The 24,283-nt window shown below is 62.9% G+C and overlaps 2 protein-coding genes across 4 annotated transcripts in view; one reads left to right on the forward strand and one right to left on the reverse strand.

Annotated features, from left to right (window-relative positions):
* The window catches only part of SNX27 (sorting nexin 27), a 32,413-nt gene extending 19,768 nt beyond the window's left edge, over window positions 1-12,645 (forward strand). The window contains exons 7-13 of one of the 3 annotated variants that reach the window (XM_055792106.1): window positions 1,693-1,856; window positions 3,104-3,193; window positions 5,541-5,690; window positions 6,028-6,156; window positions 6,369-6,428; window positions 8,326-8,388; window positions 8,617-12,645. In XM_055792106.1, coding sequence (XP_055648081.1) covers window positions 1,693-1,856; window positions 3,104-3,193; window positions 5,541-5,690; window positions 6,028-6,156; window positions 6,369-6,428; window positions 8,326-8,388; window positions 8,617-8,700 — 740 coding nt within the window. In that variant the 3' untranslated portion in view covers window positions 8,701-12,645. The remainder of the gene's footprint in view (window positions 1-1,692; window positions 1,857-3,103; window positions 3,194-5,540; window positions 5,691-6,027; window positions 6,157-6,368; window positions 6,429-8,325; window positions 8,389-8,616) is intronic. The other 2 variants (XM_055792107.1, XM_055792108.1) reach the window with 2 other exon arrangements.
* A 1,563-nt stretch (window positions 12,646-14,208) lies between these two features.
* CELF3 (CUGBP Elav-like family member 3) lies at window positions 14,209-24,113 on the reverse strand. Its single transcript, XM_055792122.1, is given in 15 exon segments — window positions 14,209-16,001; window positions 16,080-16,212; window positions 16,499-16,642; window positions 17,025-17,059; window positions 17,061-17,124; window positions 17,576-17,641; window positions 17,708-17,857; window positions 18,416-18,554; window positions 19,080-19,223; window positions 19,606-19,685; window positions 20,067-20,088; window positions 20,090-20,196; window positions 20,611-20,659; window positions 22,172-22,254; window positions 23,372-24,113. Coding segments are annotated over 14 exon segments (1,356 nt in total). The 5' UTR covers window positions 23,517-24,113; the 3' UTR covers window positions 14,209-16,001; window positions 16,080-16,084.
* Between the last annotated feature and the right edge of the window lie 170 nt (window positions 24,114-24,283).

Below are 24,283 nucleotides of genomic sequence, written 5' to 3' on the forward strand. Positions count from 1 at the left end.
CGGTCTGTATGCACGTGGGTGTGGGGCAATATCCACGTCCAGGGTGGCTGTGTGCTGCGAGCTGCATCTTAGCACTTCATCTCTCCTTCCGTGGTTAAATCCTAATGGTATTTGAGGCTTGACTGTGGGATTCTGGGCAATCATTTCAGCACTTAAGTAATTGCCATCCTTCCAGCTTAGTGCATGCTGGGGTCTCCTGGCTGCTGTTCAGGTCCCTGGCCACAGCAATCTCTGATTTTTTTTGCCTGGCTTCACGTCGGGTTCACTGAAGCTGTAGAGAGACCAAAATGTCGTGGCCACACCACAAGATGGGTGTAGTGGTTGGTTCATGGTTTGTATTTTTTCCCTGTGCTGGGTTTTACGCCAAGTGTATTTCTCATTCCCAGCTGGGTACCTTCATCTCTGGATTGTCGTCTGTATGCCTCAAACTCGTCCTGTTGTTAGGGCAAACTGTGTCTTGTAGGAAGAGATTTCCTCAGGCTGTTCCTTGTCCTCGCAAGATTCTGGCTGAACAGCTGGGGCAAATTTTAGCTACTTAAAGCCCTCCTAAAGTGACTCATCTCACAGAACAAGCTAGGTTTGCATTCAGATGCTGACTCTGGGGCAGCTGCTATCACCGGTCTCCTATAAAACTGTTGGCATCGCAGAAATGCCTCTGCGACAGGGTCTGTGGTCGCTTTTTGAGGGTTACCAGGTGCTGGTGTGTCGGAGCAGAGAGGGAAGAGCAGGACTGGAGGGTTGACGTGCTCTGAGATTGCTGAGGCCGAGCAGGGCTGTGCAGGGAGCCTCGAGCAGGGAATACCTGCTCTGGGAGATGGGACGCTGCAGTGTGCTGGCACAGTCTCACGCAGGAGCTTTTATGGTGCCAGACTCTTAACTGGAGCTATTAATTCCTCGTTCCTGTGAGTGCCACACTTCTCAAGCTGCGCTGGAAAGTAAAAGCTCCAGTTAACCTTTATGGCTTACGCTTTCTGGGCGTTCGCTGTGAATGTTTATTCCTGTCTGGATACACTCCACTTAATTTCTCTGGAAACTGTAAGCTCCATCTGCAGTGAGATGGTGACCATATCCCTACCTGATGAAGGAAACATGCTGGCACTCGCCTTTTTTGTCCCTCATAGCTGGGTAAAGCAGATTTGAACGCAGTCGATGTCTTGGCAGGGTCTCACTGGTGGCCCAGCTGCTGCGGCTTGGCTGAGCAATGCGGCAGGTTTTGTCTGGGCACTGGTGGCAGCGTGCCAGCACAGAGGGGACCTTCTCCAGCCCCCCCCCCCCCCCCCCCCCACTGTGAGGACAGCGCATAGATCCGGGACACTGTGATCCTAAGGCCTTGGGCAGGGTGGACCTCCCCGTGCACAGCCGGGGATGAGGTCAGGCTGCTGTGCTGATCCTGGAGAGCCGCGCTGAGCTGTCCGACAGCCGAGGGTTCAGTCGCACACAGATTCCTGCCTGGGCGCTAGAGGCGATTGCAAGGGACAGGTGTGGTCTGACGCTGTGGGAGCAGGTATTGGGAAAAAGCTGGATTTGGTCAGGGAGGATAGGAAGGGGCCTTGGAGCAGAGCTGGGGTCCTGATCCCAGCTGGCTGAGCTAAAGGGCATCGCCGACGTTGCTCTGTACGGCAGCCAGGCTCCAGCCACAGATGCTGATGCCGTGCGGCGGTGCACTAACCTCATGTCCTGTGCTTTTTCCAGTGCGCAAACTGGCACCCAACGAATTCCCCCACAAGCTCTACGTGCAGAACTACACCTCGGCGGTGCCGGGAACGTGCCTGACCATCCGAAAATGGCTCTTCACTACAGAGGAGGAGGTTCTTCTCAATGACAACGACCTGGCAGTCACCTACTTCTTCCATCAGGTAGGTGCCCAGGAGCTGAAGACCTTTAAGATCGTAGAGTCCAACCTTAAGCCAAGCCCACCAATTTTTAACTGGACTTAAAGTGCCCAGCTCCTAGAACTACTGCAGACACCGCTGTCCTTTGGCGTTCTGGCAACAGAGCGTGAAATTGAGGGCCAGTCGTGCTTGGGTGACTTCAAGGAGTAGCATTCTGTGGCTGGGTGAATTGGCAGTGGTGTGGTGAACTTGTGGCCAAGTTGCAACCGGACTGGGAGGCAGGACTCCTGCTGTCGTCATTGTGAGAAGCTGCCTTCCCAGAGCCAGGTGAAAGGATCACGGCAGGCTGCACTCCTTGGGTCAGCTGTGTTTTCCTCAATTCCATGTGTAAGTCCATGAAGATGGGGAGCAGACTTGTCCCGGTTCACCCTAAGGAGATGGGACGTTTTGGCCCGTGATTTGACTTTATGCAGATTCTCTGGGATGAATTGAGTCCAGGAAGAGCCACCGTCTCCCATTACCTGTATAAAGCCAGGCGAGGATGGCCAGCTCAGAGGCAGATATCTGCAGAGTTCAGTAAGATGAATCTTGCTCTGTCTCAAACCCAGCGTGCTCTGAACCGAGCCTGTACTGGCCTCTGATACAAATGGAAATAAAAATAGTAGTTGTCAAATTCTTTGATTGCCAAGACTGGATCTTTACTGACCAGCAGCTTTACAAGCTGCTTTGTGCCAAGGGCAAGAGCCCTTGCTGGGGTGTGCAGCTGAGGAGCAAAAGGAAGGGGCTGTGTACCTCCTCAGCCCTGAAGGAAAAACACATTTTCATGCCGGCGCTCCAGCAGCACAGTGGGTAAAAGCCAGCACTGCTCTGCTGCAGGCAGCCGTGCCTGTGTCTGGAGCGGAAGGGTTGTACCGACCTGTCCTTGCCTGAGCCTGAAGGCAGAAGCAGGATTCCAGGTACCAGCATTTCCAGATCCATACTCCTCTGCCAGGGGACATTCTTCCAGAGTCTGCCTAGACGCTTAAGCATCTGTATGCTCCCCAGGGCGGTCAGAGGCTCGTGGCAGGAGTCAGCAGCGAGTGTGAAGAACCACCTCTTTGAGCCTCTCCATCCCTCTGCCTCTCTGGGGACACTGGTCACCTTCTGGGGCTGTGAATTTGGGTGGCTGTTCAAAGCAGCCTCAGGGCCAGCCGGGGCCAGCGCAGCGCTGTGACTCAGTGAAGAGCTCTCTAGTCTGACCTCCTGGGTTTCCTTTCCCTTTTTCTCTTTAGGCTGTTGATGATGTCAAGAAAGGCTACATCAAAGCAGAGGAGAAGTCCTACCAGTTACAGAAGCTGTGTGAGCAGAGAAAGATGGTCATGGTGAGTTACCCTACCTGTCCTGTTGGCTTTCCTTCCTGTTTGGAATGCTGTGTCTGGAAAGGAGGTGCTGGCACAGGCTGCCCAGGGAGGCTGCGGATGCTCCGTCCCTGGAAATGTTCAAGGCTGGGTTGGATGGGGCTTGGAGCAACCTGGTCTGGTGGACGGTGTCCCTGCCCACGGCAGGGGGTTGGATTAATGGTCTTCAAAGGTCCCTTCCAACCCAAACCCTCCTGTGCGCACAGCCTTGAAAAACACATCTGTCTTTCTTGGAAAGCAGTAACCTTGGAGAGCCATGAGGTGTGGGTTTAGTGCAGGAGGGATTGGCAGGGCGTGAAACACGCAGGAATGCCAGGCGCAGGGCTGGGGCGTGCCCGAGGGTCGGCCGCTGCGTGAACCAACACCACCCCATGTGCCTGGCGCATTTGAACGGCGGCTCGTCCTTGGCAGGATCACCCATTGACTGCTCCAAACGAGGCAGCGATAAAACCTTGTGGGTTATTGCTGGTGTTGAAAGGTGAGGTGCTTAACATGTGGTGTAGCAATCCTTCACCTGCAGCCCTTCGGGGACGGCTCTTTCTCCCTAGTAATTGGGAGGCAAAGGTCTCTTTCTGCTCCAGACTGCCTCCGAGGTGGTGGTGCTGGGCTGGCCAAGGGAGCCATGGGTCCTGGCCCGCTCGTAATGTGAGTTGCTGCCCTCTCGGTGCCTTAGTTTCTGGGGTGTTTTGTCCAGCAGAAGCCTTCGCAGATAGCAAATCCTGTGCCAGAGCTCCATGTCTGGTCAGGGATTTTCTGCCTCTTACCACTCTGCCCAGCGAATGCTTGGGGGGTTGGTGTGACTCGATGAGCCTGCCTGGCCTGGACCTGGGGGAGCGAAGGGGATACCCTGAGATCATCTGCCCGACGCAAGCTTGGCTTGAAGATCAAACAGCAGAAGATTCTGACTTGTAAATAACTTTCTGGCTCGCTCGGGGCTGCTGGTACGGAATGAATGCAGGCTGCCCTTTCCCTGACTCGCTGCACCCCGCCTGCCTTCTTGTGGCCAGCTTGGCTGCTGTCGAAGAGCAGGGGCCTTGGCATTCCCTTCTCCAGCCTGGCTGGTTTGGTTGGACCTCCTCAAAGCCTGTGTGGCTGCAGTAGCTCTTGGAGGTCCCTGCTGGGGGACTACCTTGGGGTGGACACCAGAAGGGTCGCTTGAAATGCTAAGCCAAGAAGGTTAATTATCAACTCGTGGTAAAGATCAGTAAATAGACGCTTCCTTCTGTGGGTTGTCTCATCGTTCTTTTGTTTCTGCTCACCTTGCTGGCTTTCTAATGACCAAAGAAAGATCTGAAGCTTTGGAAATGATATATCACAGCATGTGTGTGTGTGTATATATATATATATATACACACACATATACACAGACAGACATACACCAGGTGTAGTAGGGCCCTGGTCTGGCAGGAGGTCAAGAAGATGATGTCTGTGTCCCAAAGAGCCTGTGAAGTCAAAGTACTTCATCCTCTACATCGCCCCATGTTATTAAGGGTCCTGCCTGGAGCACCACACTTGAGAATTTGACGTCTTCCTCTGGTCTGGATGTGGCTTGTTCCGTGGTTAAAGAGTCACTCCAGGCTTTGTTGTAGTTCTGCCCTGCGTAAACCTTTCTCACATAATGAGAGGTTGCAGGGCTCTGGAGTACCAGCCCTTGGAGAAGCTGCTGGCTTCTTCCATGTCCTGACCTGTGACCCCAAGTGGCCGGTGCTTCTCCGGTGTTCTCGCAGCCCTGCTTTGTCGGGGCGACACTCGGGAGGAAAGGAAGAGCCAAAATACCTCTTTGGACCTTTCCGTGAGCTGTAGCACTTGCATCGAAGGACTCAGAAAGCCAGATCCCACGTCTGCCCGGCAGGCCTCGTTGGTCTCGTTCAGCCTGTAGCGATTGGGAGGACGGCTCTAGTGAGGATGCTCCATCCCGGCGCTGCTTTAGCTGTTTGCTCAGATCATGCCCTTCCCAGGGCAGCGTGGTCGTGCTGGTCGGCGGCTCTGGCTGCACCAGCTCTCCCAGAAAGGGCTTTTGGCGTTCAAGGCCACAAGGAGCTCTGTGCACGTCTGGGCGGATCCGTGTTTTGGGGAGGGAGGTTGAGCAGCTGGAGGGGTCTCCTTCCTTCCCCTAGCCCAGTGCTGCTGCTGCCGGGGGGGGTGGGGGTGGGGGTGGTTTCCTTTGGGGAGGGGATCCAGCCTCCCTGGGCTGGGGCAAAGCCAGGGGTTTCCAGGGGGACAATTGGTGCTGCGGGGTGTGAGCAGCAGGACGCAGGGCTCCCCTTCCTTCCCTCTGGGCAGGCTAACGCCCGCGGCTTTCTCTCCGCAGTATTTAAACATGTTACGGACGTGTGAGGGTTATAACGAGATCATCTTCCCCCATTGCTCCTGTGACTCCCGGCGGAAGGGGCATGTGATCACAGCCATCAGCATTAAGCACTTTAAACTCCACGCCTGCACGGAGGAGGGCCAGCTGGAGGTAAGGGGGCTTGTGCCTTGAGGTGTCGGGGAGCTGGGCTCAGCCCTTGGCCTCCCCCTCGGCTTTGCACCAGCACCGTGTCCCTGGAGCTCTGGGGCTCAGGGCTGCTGAGAGGCCTCCGAAGGGGTTTGGGCAGCGGCTGGGAGCGCAGGGGTTTACCTGGCTGCTCTGTGCGCCTTTCAAAGCTGCCTCCCCAGCCCGTCGCCGTCCCCGCAGCAAGGCTGTCGTCAGAGGCATCCTCGTCCCCCCCTTTGTGCAGCTTCATTTTTGCTGCTCCATCTGCTGTAATCCTGCCCTTCCTGAGCTCCGGCCTCACTGGGGCTTTGTCTTCCTTCAGAACCAGGTAATAGCATTTGAATGGGACGAAATGCAGCGGTGGGACACGGACGAAGAGGGAATGGCGTTTTGTTTTGAATACGCACGAGGCGAGAAGAAACCCCGATGGGTTAAAATCTTCACCCCCTATGTAAGTACCCCCTGTTCTTTGCAGGTTCGCTCAGGAAAAGCCCAGAGCTTGCTGCTTCTCCTTCTGGAAGCTGGGGGAGCAGGACTCTGTGCTCCAGCTTCTTGGCCAGGAGGTGACAGGGGCCGGTGGCCACCAGGAGGAGTCCACGCTCGGGGCTGGGAGCCAGGGCGGCTCTGGGGCTGCTGCTCTCAGACGCCGCTTTCTCTTTGCAGTTCAACTACATGCACGAGTGCTTCGAACGGGTTTTCTGCGAGCTCAAGTGGAGGAAGGAGGTAAGAACCCGTAACTGCAGGGAAACGGCTTCACCTTTCACAGGAGGATTTAGTGGCAAGCGTTTCTGCTGGGTCCTTAGCAGCTTGTCCAGGGAGCGATGGGATGCTTAGAGCAGCGATACCGGGTCTCTGGGGAGCATGGGGGGAGACCGGCTGGCTTTCAAAGGCCTGGGTTCCGTAGGGGGAGGGTGTTCCATGTCGTAGCTGGAGCAAGGAGCTCCCTGTGCTGGGAGAACCTCGTGCAGGTGTACCTGACCAGGATAACCAGGTCCCAGGCTGTGCGAGTGTGGCCAGTTGTTCCCCGGCATCTGTTCGTCCTCCGGAGAGATCCTGCAGGTTGCTGAATTATTCAGAAAAGGTTGTGAGAGCCTCCGGCGGAAAGCTGCTGAAAAGCACAGAGAGGTTGTGGGGTTGTTGGTTTTTTGGGTTTTTTTCTGAATCCCAGCCTGAGGTGCCTGCTCGGCCTTCTCCTGTCAAAGCTGCGCTTAGACCTGGCTCTGAGCCCCGGGCGGGGAGATGCATGGAGCCAGCCCGCCCTGCCTTCTTCATCCCTGCTGCTGCGCTTCCCCTGTCCTCTCCTCCCACTTGAGGGAGACGATTTTCACCTTGTGTCCATCTGCTGCTCCTTGGGGTTGCCCCACATCTGTCATCCCCAGGGACTGCTCCCCTCAGCTTTGCTTGTGGGAAAGAGGGAGAGAGCAGCTAGAAAAGCTGCGTGCCGTCAGCTCGCTTGGCCGGCCCCGGGGTGCTTTGGCCAAGGTTCGCCCTGTGTGTGCTACTGAATCACCATCCCGTGTCTCTGCTGCCCCAGAGATGTTGCTCTCCCTTGTGGGGTCAGAGATAAGCAACCGTTGGAGGCTGGATCCTCTCTTGTTGCTCTTGATCTGATCAGTGCTGTTGGCGTCAGCCCTCCTCTCTGCTGATGGCTTGTCTCTGCCAGCTGACGGATTTGGGTACCTAAAACAGAGCTTAAACGCAGCAAGTCTGAAATGGTGATCCAGGAAAATCTGCCCTGCAGCTGCCTGGTTGTGGAGGCTTCTAAATGGGAACGGTGCCTCCCTCTTTCCTTACCTGGAAGCTTCCTACCAGCTGGGCACTGGCCTGGGGCAGGGGTGTTGGTGCTTATCCTCGGCGTGGCTGGGATCCAGGGTTGGCACCGTGCTGGGTGTGGGAGGCGTGCTGGAGACGTGCAGAGAGCACAGTCTGGACCGCGGCAGCTGTGCTCACCGGAGGACGATAACAACAGGAGGGAGAAGTACAAGCCTGGAAGAGTTTTCCAGGAAATAAGAAAATGGGATTCTTGACTTGCCTTAGCTTGAGGGGTGGAAGCTGAATCTCCCATGAGTGACCAGGGATCTGCAGGCAGGCAGGGGCAAGGAGACCTCCTGGTGCTGGACTGTGCTCCGGAGTCCGTGGGGTCCCAGATCAGCCTGTTTTGTCTGGTGGGCGGTGGCGGGAGCAGTGGTCAGGAGCCCCTCCGGAGCCCAGACCGCTTTGTCCCAGCCCTGAGCCTCACAGGAGGGAGGCAGAGAGGCTCGATAGCGTGTGCTTACACAGTTTGACGGTTCGGCTTCATAAAGCACCGAACGCTCCCCGTGCACCATGTGTGGAGCCGAGGAGCTTGGCTCTGGGGTTTGTGTCCCAGCTGGGGGTGACCTCTCTGTACCACCGAGCACCGAAGCCTTTGTGGCTCTTGCTACATGAAGCAGAAGCTGCTCGAGTGGGTTGCCTGGCTTATTCTCTGAAGCCCAGCTCCTCCGTAGCTCCCCGTGTCCAACATCTGTGGAGCACCCTGGATCCCATCCCGATGCTCCAACACCAGCTGTTCAGTCTCCTCCCATCCCCCCCAGCTCTGCTTTCTTATTTATACCCTTTTTTATTTTTTTCCCTTGTAAAGGTGGAGGAGGAAGCAACAGACAAGGATAACAAGAACTGCAGTAAAGACAATATGTGCAGCAAGGTAATTGGGCTGAAAACAAACAGCATCTGTGCTCTCTGAGCCAGCCTGGCTGCTCTGCTGCGGACGTAGTGTCCCTCCTGCTTCTCTGCTCCAGTTCCTGTTAGCGTAGGACAGTGTCCTTTCGTAGTGGCTTCTCCTTGGAGGGAACCCGCAAAGTAAAATACCCTACTGCTGCTTTTCGTGGGATAGAGATGGCTTTGCGCTTAAAGGCCTCTTTCCTGACGGTAGAAACACGTGGTCCCGACTTGCCTGTCTCCTGGACTCTGCCAATCTTTGGATGACCTGGAATGTGACGCTGCAGCTGATGGCTGAGCTCCGAGCCCTTCACCTCCCCGGAGGAGAGGGAAAGGGCGCAGTTGTAAAGGGGACAAACGCTTTGGCTCTGCACTTCTTTTAAAGGACGACAGACTTGATCCTGCAAGCTGCAGGCTAGTGGCGCGTGGTTTTTCTCTTTTGTTGTTCTGCAGGGGTGGAGCAAAGACCTTTAGAGATTGACAAATGCCGTTCGCAGCGCTGCTTTAACAGCAGGGAGCACAAACACTTGTGTTGTAGCACCTCGTAAACGCGCCTCTCTCCTCCTGCCGCTCTCTGCCTGGCCTTTTTCGCATTCAACCTGGACGGGATTTAAAGCTAAACACTTTAAATTGCTTCAAGATGCACCAGGAAGCATCCGTGAATGTCGCCTGCCCGTGTCTAGGATATCTTCTTGTAGGCTTTTATCCCAGCACCTTTGCCATAGCGTGGTGCCGTAGCCGTGGAGGCGGCTTGCAGAGAGCCATCCAGCGCTGCGATGCCGGCACGGTGGGGTGTGCCGAGCGCCGCAGCCCCTGTGGATGCCTCTCTGCAAGCGTGAGGGCTCGTAGCGTCCTCCGCAGGGATGCGGGAGTGCCGTTCGTTCGTTCCGCCACCCTGGACCCAGCACTTTGTCATACTCCCACTTCAAACAGTACTTCTTTGCTCGGGCGTCGGAAATAGCTGCGGGTTATTTAGCTTGTGAGAGGGAAAGCGCGGTTGTGTGTAGCGGAGCTGAAAGTTGTTAACCCCAGCGGTACTGGTAGGTGCTTCTCTCGGGTAAGAGTTGTGTGGTGTTGGCTAGAAAGTGTTGGACATCAAAGAGGGCAGGAGCCCCCGTCTGACTGATCCGAAAGCTGTAGCAGGCGGTGTGGGATATGTCGCCTGTTCGGAAAAGAGCTGTGAAATGTGGGGGTGTGGGAGCCTGCCGCCCCGTGTGACACTTCCTCTGCCAAGCAGATCCTGTGCGATAACGCTCCCCGCAATCGCGCTGGGGTAAACCCTTGAGTCCCAAAACGCCGAACGTGTGCTGCACGGGGCGTGTTTGAGGAAGAACAGGCAAAGGTTTTGTGTGCAGTCACGCATCTGTTCCTGTGTTGCCCCTTCAAACTTAAAAGTGGGTGTTTGATGTCTTCTCTACAAAGCCTGGAGACACCGAGAGGGATTCTCCCGTGCTGCTCGCAGGGGAACAGGGCGGCTCGGCAGAAACAAAGAGCCGCAGTTTGCTGTAGCCGCGCTGCGGCTCTGCTCCTCTTCGCCTTGCTCCGGGCGAGCCCGCGGGAAGGGACTGAGGATTGTCTGGCTCTGGAAGTTAAACAGCCTCGTTGAGCGGGAGAGCTGGTGGGTGAGTCAGGAGAGCTGGGGGCAGTGGAAGAGCTGTGCTCGGAGCTGCTGGCTCCCAGGGACTGTGTAAAACTTGGCCCTTGCTTAGCCCTGGCAGCAAGCGAACCAGTTTCCCTCCGGGGAGGAGGAGGAGGCGACGGCAGTGGCGCTGAGGGCGGCAGACCTCCCTGGGAGGCTTTGCAATCCGCACAGCCACGCCAAGGAGCGAGCTGGGCACTGCGAGCCAGGCGCTGGGCTTTGCACCGTGCCCTCTGGACGCAGCAAAAGCCGCAAGGAACAACCTCTGCCATCGCGTCCCCCCTGCCCGCCGCAGCCCCGGTGCCGACAGAGCCCCAGGAAGCGGCGGGAGCCAAGCGGCAGCGGCCGCCGTGCCAGCCTGGCTCGCTGCGGGTTGCTCGGTTCTGCTTCCTGCCGGGGCTGGTGCTCCAGGGCTCGGGTGGCTCACGGCGCTGGCTGAGCATCGCCTCTTCCCCGCAGCCCATGAGACGCCTCCTCCTGGGCCTGCAGTAACGGCTCTGGAAACGGAAACCAGGGGAATTGCTTTTCCTTCCTTCTTAAATCAGTTGTTCCTCAGTACTAAGCGTCCCATTACTTCCCTGCCAGGGAAATAGATTTTTCTCACACTCAATTTATGTGTGTCTGCATGATTCGGCTTGGCGTAAGGAGACGAGCCCTCGGCTGTGGCTCCGGGGTGGTGCCTCCCCCGGGCTGAGCTTTGTGGGTCCCGATGCAGCTCCCAACACCCCCCTCAGGGCACGGGGCACCCCCCAAATGCTGCCTGTTCTGACCGATCCTGTCTCCAGCCTTAGGGGAGGGAAAGCTGTTTGCAGATCAGGAGGATTTCTGACCAGTCACTTGGTAATTTTCCCTCTCCAGCATAAAATAAAAAGATTGATGGAATTTGGCAGATACTTTACAGATATATTTAGTGCTCTGTAAACTGCTGACTTGCCTCCCAAACCGCAGATGCTGGCTGATAACGCTGGGTGTGCTCAGGAAGAGCAGGTTTGAGGCTGAGCTGCTCTGCCATCTCGCCGAGAAATAAAAGCCTGGCCCTTTGTGGGACGCCTCTTGTCCCCGCCGGGCGCTGAGGGGACGTGGTGGGCCCGTTGTGTCACCTCCCCAGCGGGGTGCACGGCTCTGTGGAGGCTGTGGCTGGCTTGCTGCAGGTGATGAGCTCCCTTTGGGGCTGTCGGGGGGGGGCTGGGACCTCGTGGCTGAAGTCGTGGTAGGGGGACTGTGCTGTGGGGCAGGGGGGGCAGTCGCTGGTGATGGCACCAGGGCAGGGGGGACGCAGGGAAATGGCTCCGTCCTGCTTTCAGGAGAGCTGAGCTGCTGCTCGGCTCGGCTTTGCTCTTGCAAGCGTAATGTGGGTTACGTGCAGCCTCTGGCCCTTTTCTAGGGGGAGGGATGCTCGCGGAGCCAGGAGAGCGAGGGGCTTCCAGCGGGAGCCCGTCCCGGTCTGAGCGCTGCCACCGGCCTCCTTCCTGCCCTCCTCGAACCTGCTGAGCTCCAGCCCTGGGGCTGAGCCACCTTCCTGCAGGGCGTTATTTGCCTCGTCTGGCCCCACGTGCCGGGAGGATTCGTTAGCGCTGGGATGTGCCGGATTGAGGCTTCCAGCCAGCGCCGCGGCTCTCCGCAGCCGCGCACCCCAGGCAGGAGGACCCCGGCGTCTCTCAACCCTCAGCGCATCCTTATCCCGGAGCTACCCCCGGCTCCGGGGACCCCTCCAGCCTCCGCCGGGACCGCTCCTCCCCTGCTGCTGGGAAGCCGGAGGATGCGGTGGGGCAGCACGGGATGCAGCAGGACCATCCCTTGCCGCCTGGGATCTTCTCCCATCGGAGCTGGCCCGGAGCAGGGCGGCAGCAGACCCATCCCAGCTCGGCATGGCGCGGTGGGTGGCTCCCTGAGCCGCCCCTGCCAAAACTGCTGGGCCAGGAGAGACCCATCTACGAACGGGTGTCTGAATCCCGCCTGCTCCATAAGACCCGGCTCTCCCCAGCTCTGCGCTGAGCTGAGACCCTCTCCCCTCCCGGGGGCTCACAGCGGGCCGGGACGCAGCAGCGGGAGCTGGAGCTTGGCACCGGAGCTGGGATGTGACACACGTTGGCACCAGGAGGGCTCCTTGCTCCTGGAGCATCACCCTGGGGGCAGCTCGCGGGGGGTGTAGGATGCGGTTTGGCTACCAGCCCCTTGGCTCCTTGCCCTGCCGGCTGGGGGGCAGCCCGGGGGCCGTTGCCCATCGGATCAGGGTGCAGAGGGGCTCGGGGGAGCTGCGGGCCGTTTGCCCTGCAGAGAGCCCCCGGCTTCAAGCGGTGTCAGCAGCAGTGCTGGCCCGCCCCCGGGCCTAGGTAGGGGACAGGCAGACCCCCACAGGTCACCCCCAGCCCTTCTGCGCTCACAGGGCTGCGGTGGGGCTTGGCAGGAGTCGGACCCGGCTCTTCCCGAGTGATGTCGTGCTTTTAATGTCCTTTTTCTTCTCTTTCAGAATATCTTTCAGATGGTCAGGTCACAGCAGAGGGACGCGGCCACTTAGCCCCTCATCATGGAAGAACGTAAACTTCCCCCCCCCCCCAATTAACACTTAAAATTCTGTTATCGTATTAAAGCCCTTAAACTAAATATTATTAATAATAATACCATTTGTGAACTTCATGTTTATGGAATTAAGCAACTAGGATAAATGGCAGGCTTAGCCGAGAAAAGAGGGGAAAACAGTGTTGGATGGCAGAGGAACCGCCCGAGGGTGTTCTGTCTCTTCCTTCCGCTTGGGTCCTGTTCCAGAAGATGGACTGTGCTTTTATTTTTTACAACTGGAACTAGAAACGTCATCCATTTGCACTGTTCAGACATATATATGTATGTATGTAAAAAAACAAAACCAAATCGACCAACAACCACCCCTAAAAAGCTATATATATATATACAAATACTGTGCACGTATATACATATATATATTTCTTTTAAAATTTCATATCGGTGGCAGTACCTTTTTAAGCTTGCGTTTTTACACGCATCTCTCTTCCCAACCCATCGTGTTTTTTTTAAAAACTAACTTTAGAGAAAAAAAAAACAGCAAAAAAGGAGGAAAAAAAAAAAAAAAAAAGCGGCAACATTACAGGGAAATACCTCTCCTGGCACAAGGACCTCTACACGTTTACAAGCTCTTGACTTTCTTTTCTTTTCCTGTGTTCCGGTTCGGTTCTGGGTGTTTTCACGTGGACTTTGAGCGACGGTGGGGCCCGTCCAGCGCCGGGAGCGAGGGGAGCCCGGCGGCGTGGCTGGGATGGGATCTTGCAGGTTCCAGGATCCGTCCCCTCGCTCCGGGTGGCCGCCCGCTCCCCCTCGCCGCCGGTGAGCCGAGACCCTCGGGCTTTTTGGAGGAAACGGGAGAGTGCTTCCGAAAACCGGCCGGCTTCAGCCAGACCGAGGAGGAGGAATAAGGTAGAAAAGCTGCTTTCCCTGGCTTGGGGCTGGTTTCCGCGTCGCTCCCCCAGGCAGCCGGCAGTCCGGGGGGGCTGCTCCCCCCGAGGAACGGGACACGAGCGCGGAGCTCGGCTGAGCGTCCCACCGGGCACCGTGGGCACGGGAGGGAGGCGATGCCAGGCGGGGAACGGCGGCCGCTTGCTCCGCGCGGTGCTTTGCCCTCTCCGTCGTCTGCTGGGATGGAGCCGGGAGCGGCGGGAGAAGCCACAGGGAGAGGACGGGCCCGTGATGCCGCCGGCGGAGGGGCTTGGCACGGCCCTGGCGGGAGCCTTTGGCTGCCATGACCCCGGCTCTGGCCATTAAGGAAAAAAAATTAGTAATAGATTTAAAAAGCCCAGTGGGGGAAACGCCGTCCCACGCCTGCCCCAGCGCCGTGCTGCCAGTGTTCCCGGCCTCTGTGGGGTGCTGGGGACGCGTTCCCGGTTGGAGCCGGGGACTCCGGGAGAGAGCGAAGGCGAGGGCTGGGGAGCGGGGAATTAATTACTCCAGCGCCGAGAGTAATTGGATTTGCGCTGGGGCCGGTGTCCCTCACCCCCCCGGGGCCGTTGTCCTCGGGTGCCCTGGTGGCCCCGGGGGGGGTGGGAGAGGCGCGGGGACCCCCCTGTCCTCACCAGCCCAGGCAGAGCCCCCACGCCGGGGCTCACCAGTGCCACGAGCCGGTGGGGCTCACCAGTGCCACGAGCCGGTGAAATGTATCCCCCCCCCGCCCCGATTTTGCTGCCATCCACATCCTCTTTAATTTATTTGAGAGAACTCTTAATTGTCTTTTCACTGCAGTATCTGTATTTTTATTTGTGAGTCAGAAATGTGAAGAAAACGGGGAAAAAAAAAAAAACCTGCAAAAAGAAGATAAAAAAAAAGCGCCCCCCCCCCCCCATTCCCTCCCCCAGCTGCTCCCGGTGTTTCATTCCTTGGTCTCTAACCATGCCGGTTGTTTGGTAAAGTCACTTAGTGTAATTAATTGTAACATATTCTTTTAAATAAATTGATTTATTGATGCAACTACTGGGAACCGTGGCCGCGCTCCTTCCCCGCAAGCGCTGGGTCTGATCCTGCCCAGCTCCCTCCCCCACCCCGGTACCCCTGGGGGGGCTGCGACTACGTCAGAGTCTCCGTTAAGCTTTTTTTTTTTTTTTTTTTTTTTTTTTAAACTTATTTTATTTAGACAGAAAAAAAAAAAAAAGAGAAAAAAATAAATTATCCAAAGTAACTGCAATAAATAGCAAATAAGTTAAGCAGCGGCATCTTAACCGCAGACGTCAACTCCCGGGGGTCTGCATCCCCCCCGCGCTAACGGCCCCGTGCCCCCCCACCCCATCCCACCCCCTAAATGAACTCAGCAGGTACCAAACCCCCCAAAAGGGGGGGAGAGAGAGAGAGGCCTGGCCCCCGCGCCCCCAACCACCTTATTTACAGCGGGGAGCGGCGGGTGTAAACGTGGGGCTGGGGGATGCCGGGGTGGGGGCACCGGTCCCCTTTGGGGGGATGCCGGGGGGCACTGGCCCCATGGGGGCAGCTGCGGGGCTGGTGGGTGCCGGACACGGCCCCATTTTGGCTGGTGGGTGCCCGGTGGGTCCCGGCTTCGGCCGCCGCGGGTCCGGGCAGCGCCGGAGGCCTCGTGTCCGTCCAGCTGCCCTGGCACAGCCCCACTCCGGCCGTGCCCGACTCCCGGTTTGGCTGGTGGGTGCTCGGCGGGTCCCTGCTTCGGCCGCTCCGTGTCCATCCGGCACCCAGCACGTTGGCGCAGCCACGCCGGCCACGTGCGGCACCGGGCGCATCAGTCGCAGCATCCCAGTGTCGCAGCATCCCAGTTCTGGCTGCTCTGTGTCCCTGCAGCGCCTGGCGTGCCCCGGCTGTGGCCGTGCCGCGGGGGGAAGCCCCCTCCCCAGGCCAGTGCGGGTGCAGCCGCCGGTGCCCGTGGGCAAGGAGGGGGAAACTGAGGCAGGTTGGGGTGGGGGCAAAGCGGGGGTGGCAGTGTGTGTCGGGGAGGGGGTCCCACTGCGCCCTGGCACGGCCACCCAGGGGACCTGGGGGGGGTGGCGGTGCCGGTGCCAGTACCCCCAACCACAGGTGTGTATCTCCCACCTCGGTGGGATCCCCCCCCCCCCCTCCTGGGCTTGGAGCTGGTTTTGGTCCTGTTTGGTGAGAAAAAAGCTCCAAGCAGGGTCCCTCCCCGCGGGGGGGGAAGGGGGGGGCAGGGCCCTGCAGGGAGCGGGGGTCTGCGGTGGGGGTGGGTGCCCCCCCAGGGCAGATTGGACCCAGGCGCTGGGGGGGTGCTGGCACCCAGGGCCCACCCAGCCCTGCTTGGACTTGGATGGACGGGGGAGGGGGTCCGGATCAGTCCTGGAGGGGGGGTCCATCCTTCCTGAGCATGTGGGGGTCTGTGTCCCCCCCCCAGCAGGACCGAGCCCCCGCGGGCACCGCTGGGGGGGGGGGCTGCTCTGCAATAGGGCAGCATGCAAGGGTGCTGCTCCAGAGCCTCCGGACCTGGGCTGGGGCGAGAGGGGGGGCATTAAGCAGAGCTGGGGGCAGGCGGGGCTCAGTGCTGGGGGGGTCCCGGGAGGGCTCACCAGGCTCAGTACGGCCGGTTGGCGTCTTTGGGCCTCTTGAGCTGCACCTTGAGGCGCTTCATGCCGATCTGGAAGCCGTTCATGGCCTGGATGGCCGCCTGGGCGCTGGCCGGGTTGTCAAAGCTCACGAAGCCTGTGGGGACATCAGGGACATTGGGGACCATGGGGCCAGGGGTGGCCACAACCCTTCCCTGCCTCTGCCCAACAGCCCTGGGGGGCTCTGCTATGGGGCAAGGTGGCCCTGCAGCACCTGGCTGTGGTGGCCCTGGCCCCCCTGTCCTCACGCCTTGGCCGTGGTGGCCTTAGCTATGGTGGCCCTGGCCACTGTGTCTTCATGCTATGGTGGCCCTGGCCACTGTGTCCCCACACCCTGGCCATGGTGCCCTTGGCCATGGTGTCCCCGTGCCCGGTGGCCCTACCGAAGCACTTGCTCTGGTTGGTGGCGCGGTCCACGAAGACCTTGGCGGAGATGACGTTGCCGAAGGGCAGGAACATCTGCAGGATCTCGGTGTCGGCGAACTCCTGGGGCAGGTGGTAGATGAAGATGTTACAGCCCTCGGGGCCTGCGGAGGGAGCAGCGTCACAGCGGGCACGGGGGGCACCGGCCCCGCGCCCCCACACCTGGCCCCATGCGTGTGGGCACCCTGACACCCAGCCCCACGCACCCATGGGACCCCTGCCCCCCCCCCAGGGGCACCCCAAAACCCAGCACCCAACGTCCCCATGGGCACCTTCAACCCAAAATCCCCCTTCCCAGTGGGGCACCCCCAAACCGCGGGGGAGCACCCCAACACCCCCTGATGCTCTGGGGCACCCCAGCCCCACAGCACGGCGCACCCCAAGCCCAGCACCCTGGCAGAGGGTGGTCCCAGGGGACGGGGGTCCCGGCCGTGCGCCCCCAAGCCCAGCACCCTGGGGGCGGGGGGGTCCCGGCCGTGCGCTCACCTTCACGCTGCTGCTGCTGCGGGGGGGGCGGGGGGGGCGAGCAGGGGCCCCGGGGGGGCGAAGGCCGGGCTCACCAGCCCGTAGGCTGCCGGGTAGGCGGCTGCAGGGTGACATGGGGTCAGCCTGGCACTGGGGGGTGGGGGGCACAATCACACACGCCCCCCCCCCCCAGCCCTTCCCAGTGTCATCCAAGGCCATGCAATGCCCACCCAGTACCATGGTCCCCAGTGCCCTCGCAGCACTCCATGGTGCCCCCCAGTACCTGCCCCAGCCTTCCAGTGCTCCCCCAGCCCGGAGTACCCCCCGATGCCATGCAATGGTCCGCTGCTGCTACCCCAGTGCCCCCCAGTGCTCATCAATGCCCCCCAAGCCCCCCCAGTACCATGTGCCCTGCACTGCCCATCCAGTGCCTCCCAGCACCCACCAGTGCCATGCGATGTCCCCCCAGTACCATGCAATGCCCACCCAGTCGTCCCCCCCCCAGTGCTTCCCAGTGCCCCCCAGTTGCCCACCCAGTGCCCACCAGCGCCCCCTGTTGCCCGGGGCCAGACCTGTGTAGTGCTGCATGCCGGCGTAGGCTTGCTGCAGGGGGTCCCCGGGGGCGGCGGGGCTCTGGGCTGGGGGCAGAGGGGGCCGTTAGAGGGGGCAGGGGGGGGCGGGGGCGCAGGGGGGGCGGCGGGCACCTGGGAAGGGGGGGACCCCACTGGCGTAGACGGCCTCGGGGGCGGGGGGTCCCGCGGGCTGTGCCGGCACCGGGCTGTAGCCATTGACACTCAGCGGGGCCGCGATGGCAGGCACCGGCGTGGCAGCCATGGCCGGCGGTGTGCTGGTTCCTGCAGGGACACCCGCGTCACCCTCCTGGTGGCACCTCCTCACCCACAGTCCTCATGTGCCCCTGTCCCCCCCACCCCAGGTGGCCCCCTCCCTCCGTGTCCCCCTCCCACGCGTCCCTGAACCAGGCGTCCCCAGCCTGCGATGCCACCGCCACGTCCCCATCCATGGTGCCACCCTCCCTGTGCCCCTGTCCCACCCCTCAGTGTCCCCATTCCCTGGTGTCCCCCATCCCCACCCCTGGTGCCACCATCGCTGGTGCCCCTCACCTCCCGCTGCCTCCCTGTCCTGTCCCTTGTCCCCCCATCTCCCCTCGCTGCCCCCATTTCCCCGCTCCCATCGCCCCCACCCAACACCCCCATCTCCAGTGCCACTCTCGTGTCCCCACTGCAGCTGCCCCATCTCCCAGCACCACCCTGCCACGTTTCCCACCCCTGGATGTCCCCCATATCTTGGGGTCCCCCATGTCCCATCCCCCATGTCCCCCATTCCCGGGTACCCCCACATCCCATGTCCTCATCCCTGGTGTCCCCATCCCCCCCGTGCCAGGTGCCACCTACCTGAGGAGGGGGGCAGGGGGGTGGCGATGAGCCCGTTGGGGTTGACCGTGCCCATGTGCTGCATCTGGACGGCCATGGTGGCCATGGGGCTGAGGTAGGCCGAGTGGGCGGCCACCAGGGCCGCCTGCTGCTGCATCAGCTGTGGGGACAGCGCCTGGCACCGGGCACCACGGTGTCCCCCCCCCAGGGCCCTGACCCCCACCCACCGGGAAGAGAAGCTCCTGGTCCCAGTGCCCCCCTGGCGCTCAACGCCCACTGTCCCACCCTGGGAACGGGGTCTGTCCCCCCAGTGCCACCACCCTGGGCCATGGAGGTCCGTCACCTCCGCAGGAGCAGCCCCCTCAAAACGCATTACCCCGGTGTCCCCATGCGGACATGATGGACCATGAGGATCCATCATCTCCCACCATCTGTCACCCCGCGGTCCTATCCCGGACCACGGGGGTCCCTCATTGCCCCCTGCCCATCACCCGGCGCCCCTATCCTGGGTCACAGGCTCCATCACCTCCCAGCATCCGTCACCCATGTCCACATCCACCATCCGGCGGGCTCATCATCTCCCAGTGTCCATCACCACCCCGATGACCTCTCGCTGGACCACAGCGGGGGTCTAACACCCCCCATGACCCTCCTGCCCCCCCTGGGTGCCCCCTGCCCACCCTACCGCCTGCGTGTAGGCGCTGTAGGCCCCGAACTGGAGGGCGATGGGGCTGAACATGCCCAGCTGGCTGGCGACCTGCTGCATCCGCCGCAGGCCCCGCTCCTTCTCTGTGTCTGCAAACTTCACCACCAGGCTGGAGGACGCACCCTGTGAGGGGACACGGTACCACCACCGTCACCTGGCCAGTGGCCACCTGCTGGGACCCCCAGGGCCCGACGGGGTGGGGCGGTGGTGGGGACCATGAGGGGGACAATGGTGGGTGATAATGGGGATGATGGTGACGACGGTGACAATGGGGACGATGGTGGGGACAACGGTGGTGGGGATGGGGATGACGGTGGGGGGGGATGGGGATAGGGATGATGATGGGGATGGTGGTGAGAATGAAGATGAGGGTGATGGGCTGAAGGTGTTGGGGATGGTGATGGCGAGGTGACAGGTGAGGATGACAGGGATGGTGATGGGGACAATGGTGAGGCCGGAGGTGAGTATGATGGTAGGTGCGTGCGCCAGGCGGTGCTCATCTCACCGGCAGCGTGCGGCTCCCGTGGAGGGCGGTGATGGCGGCCTGGGCCTCCGCGTGGCTCTGGAACTTGACGAAGGCGCAGCCTGGGGGTGGCGGGTCAGGGCCGGCAAGGGGAGGGGGGCACCCGCCTCCCCCCACAAAGGGCATCCCTCACCCGGAGACCAGGGCACCCCCTCCCCCAGGCCTCCCCCTGCCCATGGCACCCCGGGACCCGGCCCTGGGCACCTGCAGACAGTGTCAAGGCCACGGCGTGGGGTGCCCTGAGTGCCCCCGTTCCCTGTGGACCCCCTTGGGCCACCCCCACCCCATCACCCCCCTGCTCCATGGCCCCCCTGGAACCCTCTCCAGCCCCCACCACAGACCCTCTTAACCCCATCCCTCCCCCATGCCTGTGCATCCCCCCCAGTTCATACCCCTGCCCCACAGAGCCCTCGGGGACCCCCGAGGCCCCCCAGCCCCCCCACCTTTGCTTGTGCCGTCAGGCCCCGCGCAGCACCGTGCACTCGTCGATGGTGCCGAAGGGCTCGAACATCTTGCGCACGTCCTCGTCCGCCTGCTGCTTGCTCAGCATCCCCACGAAGAGCTTGCGGTCCTCTGTGGGGACGGGGGGGGTGGCACGGGGACACCGGGGTGGGGACACCACCCCCACCCCCTACAAACACACAGACTGGGATGCGACCCCCCCACCCACACACCGGGGACACCATGATGGGCTGAGACCCAGGGATGGGGATATGGGGACAGTGTGATGGGCCGGGACCCAATGGGGACACCCCGCCGGGCTGGGGACACCCCTGGAGAATATGGACATGGAGGGGGGGGACAGGGATGGGGAGCCCCTGCCCTGGGGGCAGACCCCTGGGATGAGGACAGGGAGGGGGACCCCCAGGGGGTGGCCATGGCTGTGGAGCGGCCCTGGAGGTTGCAGGGGGAGGGGCATAGGGGTGGTTTGGGGACACAGGGAGTGGGAGGGGGCCAGGGTGGTGGGGGGTTTCGGGGGGCTGGTACCTCCTCGGCTCTCACTGTCCGCCGGCTTCACTTGGATGGGCCGGTTCATCTGGGGGAGGATGGGGGGGGGGATGGGGACACGGCCCCCCCCCACCCCCCCCGGGAGGGACCCAGGTGTCCGGCCGGGCACCCCCCTCCATCGTAGGTGCACAGATCCGCCCCACCGCCACCCCAGCACCCCAAAGATGCTCCTGTCGTCATGGCAACCCCAGCCCTGCATCCTGTTACCCGGCAACGGGTGCTGCGGTGACCGCCATGGGGGGGGAAGGGGGGGGGGGGCCTGAGGGGCCCTGGTGATGTGCTAACGAGCCCCCCGGTAATTGGGGGGGGGTATGAAGCCACCCCCGCCCCCCAAGCCTCGTAACCCCCAGAGACTGGGGGGGGGGGAGGGGGGGGGGCGCGGGGGGAGGGCGCTGATGCCTGGTAACCATGGCAACGGCAGAATATGCTCCATGGCAACCGCCTACTCATCCCCAATTTACCCATCCCCGTTGCCCGGCAACGCTGCTGACATCATCAGCGCTCGCTATAAACAATGACGGGGATGGGGGGGGGAGATTGGGGGGGTGACAGGGAAGGGGGGGACCCCCAGACCTGCCGTGACCCTGCCCCTCCCCCTGTGCTGAGGGGGGTTGATGGGGGGACACGGGTGGTTGGGGGGGGGCAATATGGGGGGATGTGGGGGGCGGTTTCAGCCCCAGCTGACCCCAGGCGGCCCCTTTCCCCTGCCGAAAGCGAAGGTGCCCCCCCGCCCCAGATGGTGTGGGAAATGCCCCCGCGGGGGGCACTAATCCCCCCTAATCCCCCCATGGGGCCGGGATCAACCCCGGCCGGGGCGGGAGGGAGGGGGGGGGGCACAGAGCTGGGGGGGGCACCCGGCACCCAACACCCCAAACTGCCCTGGGGTCCCCAGCATCGCCCCCGCCCCGAGGCCTGGGGGGGTCCTGCCGCCCGCCCCGTGCTGCTGCAGCGGGGGCAGCTGTCGGGGCGGTGCCGCCCTAATCCCCCCCCCCCCCCCCCAGCAAATCCCCCCGGGATTTACAGCCCCCAAATCCCCAGATTATCCCGGCGAAGCCAAATCTCCCCAGGGCTGGCGGGACACGCGCAGCCCAGCTGGGGGGGCCACCGACCCCCCTTGCTCCCAGGGACCCCCAAACTGCCCCACACCTGGGACCCCCAGACCAGCCTCGCGCGGCCTCAACCAGCCAGGCTGGGGGAGGTGTGGGACCCGGGTGCTGCCCCCCTGCCCCCAGCAACAATGGGGGGGTGGGGGGCACCTGGACCCCTGGATGTGCCCCCCCCCGTGGCTTTGTTAGCTCAGCTGCCCAGTGCCCGCTGCTTGCCCGGCGACACTTCGTTAGCGCCAGGCCCTCGTTAGCGCCTGCCCGCCATTGATAACTGCCCCCCCCCCCGCACACGATTGTGGGGTGTCCCCCCTCCCCCCCCCATCACCCCCCAAAGGTGGGACCCTGGACACCCGGGTGCTGCCAAGGGTGGGCATGGGGCCACGGTGGGGTGGGGGTCCCCGCGGAGGGGTGGGGGTCCCCGCGCCCCCACTCACCCCCGGGAGGGTTTTCTGCTCGTGCAGGGCGCTCTGCGCCTTCAGGGCCGACTCGCGGGCGCAGTAGGTCAGGAAGGCGCATCCTGGGGGAGAGAGGGGATGGGGGCGGCGGGGGGCGTGGGACGCACAGCCCCACCGAGCACCTGTAGCCTACGTGGCACCCAGCCCCCCCCCATAGCACCTAGAGCACACGGACCCCCTGTTTCAGGGGGTGGCACCCCAGGACCCTCAGCTCTGCCCCCCAGGCCTGGGTAGGGGCTGGGTCCCCGAGGCCCCCAAGCACAGGGCAGGCCAGGGGGGAAGGGGGGGGGGGGCGGGGGTTGTGCCCCCCTCCTGCCCCGAGGGTCCCAGGCACCCAGGCACAGCCCCCCCGAGACCCCCAGCTCCACTCCCCGTGGCCCATCACCGCGGCCTCGGGCCCGTGCTCGCCTGTCCCAGGCGGGGCCGGGGGGGGGGGGGGCTGGGGTCAGACACCGGGGGGGTCCCTGCCTCGGACAGACACCCCCCCCTCCCCGGGCGGCACAGCTACACCACCGCCACCCCCCCGGCTGTTACACCCCCAGCCGTCACCACCACAGCCCCCACCCGTCACCCAGCACCGCAAACACCCACCCACGCAACACCCCCGCGCTGGCACAGCCGCCCCCGGCCACCCCCGCACCCCCCCAGGCCACCCCCGCAGCCGGGCAGCACCCGCCGCGCACCCGCACACCCCCCGGACACGACACCCCACCCCCGCCCCGCACAGCCGCCCCCCCGCCCCCGGTACCCCAACACCCGCCACAGGCTGTACCCGTGCAGAGGTAAACCGGGGCTGGGCCGGTACCGTACGTGGGGCTGTGCCCGGTACCGGGGCTGTGCCTCGAGCTGTGCCCAGTACCGTACGTGGGGCTGTGCCCGGTACCGTACGTGGGGCTGTGCCCGGGGCCTGCGGCTGTAGGTTGAGCTGTGGGTGGTGCTCAGGGCCTCCGACCGTACGTGGGGCTGCGCCCGGTACCGGGGGCTGTATGCGGGGCCGTGCCCGACGCCGAGGCCATTCCCGGTGCCGAGGGCTGTACGTGGGGCCGTTCCCGGTGGCGGGGGCTGTTCCCGGGGCCCGCGGCTGTACCCAGCTCCTGTTCCCTGGGGCTGTGCCGGTGCCCGATGCCCGGTCCCGGTCCCCGACGCCCGACGCCCTGCGCGCGGTGCCCGGTGCCGTACCTTTGTGCATGCCGGTGTACTTGTCCTTGATGACGGTGAGCTCGTAGATCTTGCCGAACTGCTCGAAGATGGGCTTCAGGTCCTTCTCCTCCAGGTGCCGCGGGATCTGCCCCACGAAGAGTTTGATGGCGTCGGGCTCCTTCATGGGGCCGCCGGGGGGGGGCTGGGCCCCGGGGCCGCTCCCGGTGCTCGCTGCGGCTCCCGGTATCGCCGCTGCGGTGGCCGGGGCCGCTCCCGCCGCCTGGGCTCGGCTGCCCGCGCGGCTCCCGGTGCCCGGTGCCCGGCCCGGCCGCGGCGCACACAAAGGACGAGGCGGCCCCGGGGCTCGGCTCGGCTCCGGGGACGGGGCGCGGCGGGGCGGGGGCAGCTCTGCCCGGGGGGCGGCGCTCCCGGTAGGTCCCGGCGGGTTCCCGATGGGGCCTCCCGTGCGGCGGCCCCCGAATCCCGGCGGCTGCCGTCAGCGCCCGCCCCGCCGGTACCGCCCGCTCGCCGCCCCGGAGCCCCCGGGGAGGGGTCCGGCCCCGGTACGGGGCGGCGGGGGATGGGGTGGGGTGGGCTCAGCGCCCGGCCCGGCCCATGGCGGCCGCGCTCCCCCGAGAGCCCCAGCACCGCCACCGGCTCCGGTCGGGCCCGACCCCCGCTCGCCGCTTTTCTTCCGCCGCCGGGGCCGCCCCGCCCCGCCCGGCGCTGATGTCAGAGCGCACCGGGCACCGGCACCGGCTACCGGCGGGAGCAGCGGCACCGGGACCGGCACCGCGCACCGGCCGTGCCCGGGGCTCCGCCGCGGGGCTGGGCTGGGCGGGGGGGGGTCTCACGGGGAGCGCGCGCACGCGTGCCCGTGCCCACCGGCGGGGGTGCGCGCACGCGGGGGGCGGTGGGGGTGGGGCCGGCCCCGCGCGCCCGGCGCTGTCC

Source organism: Falco peregrinus, chromosome 19 (genome assembly GCF_023634155.1).
Source record: "Falco peregrinus isolate bFalPer1 chromosome 19, bFalPer1.pri, whole genome shotgun sequence".
Classification (NCBI taxonomy): domain Eukaryota; kingdom Metazoa; phylum Chordata; class Aves; order Falconiformes; family Falconidae; genus Falco; species Falco peregrinus.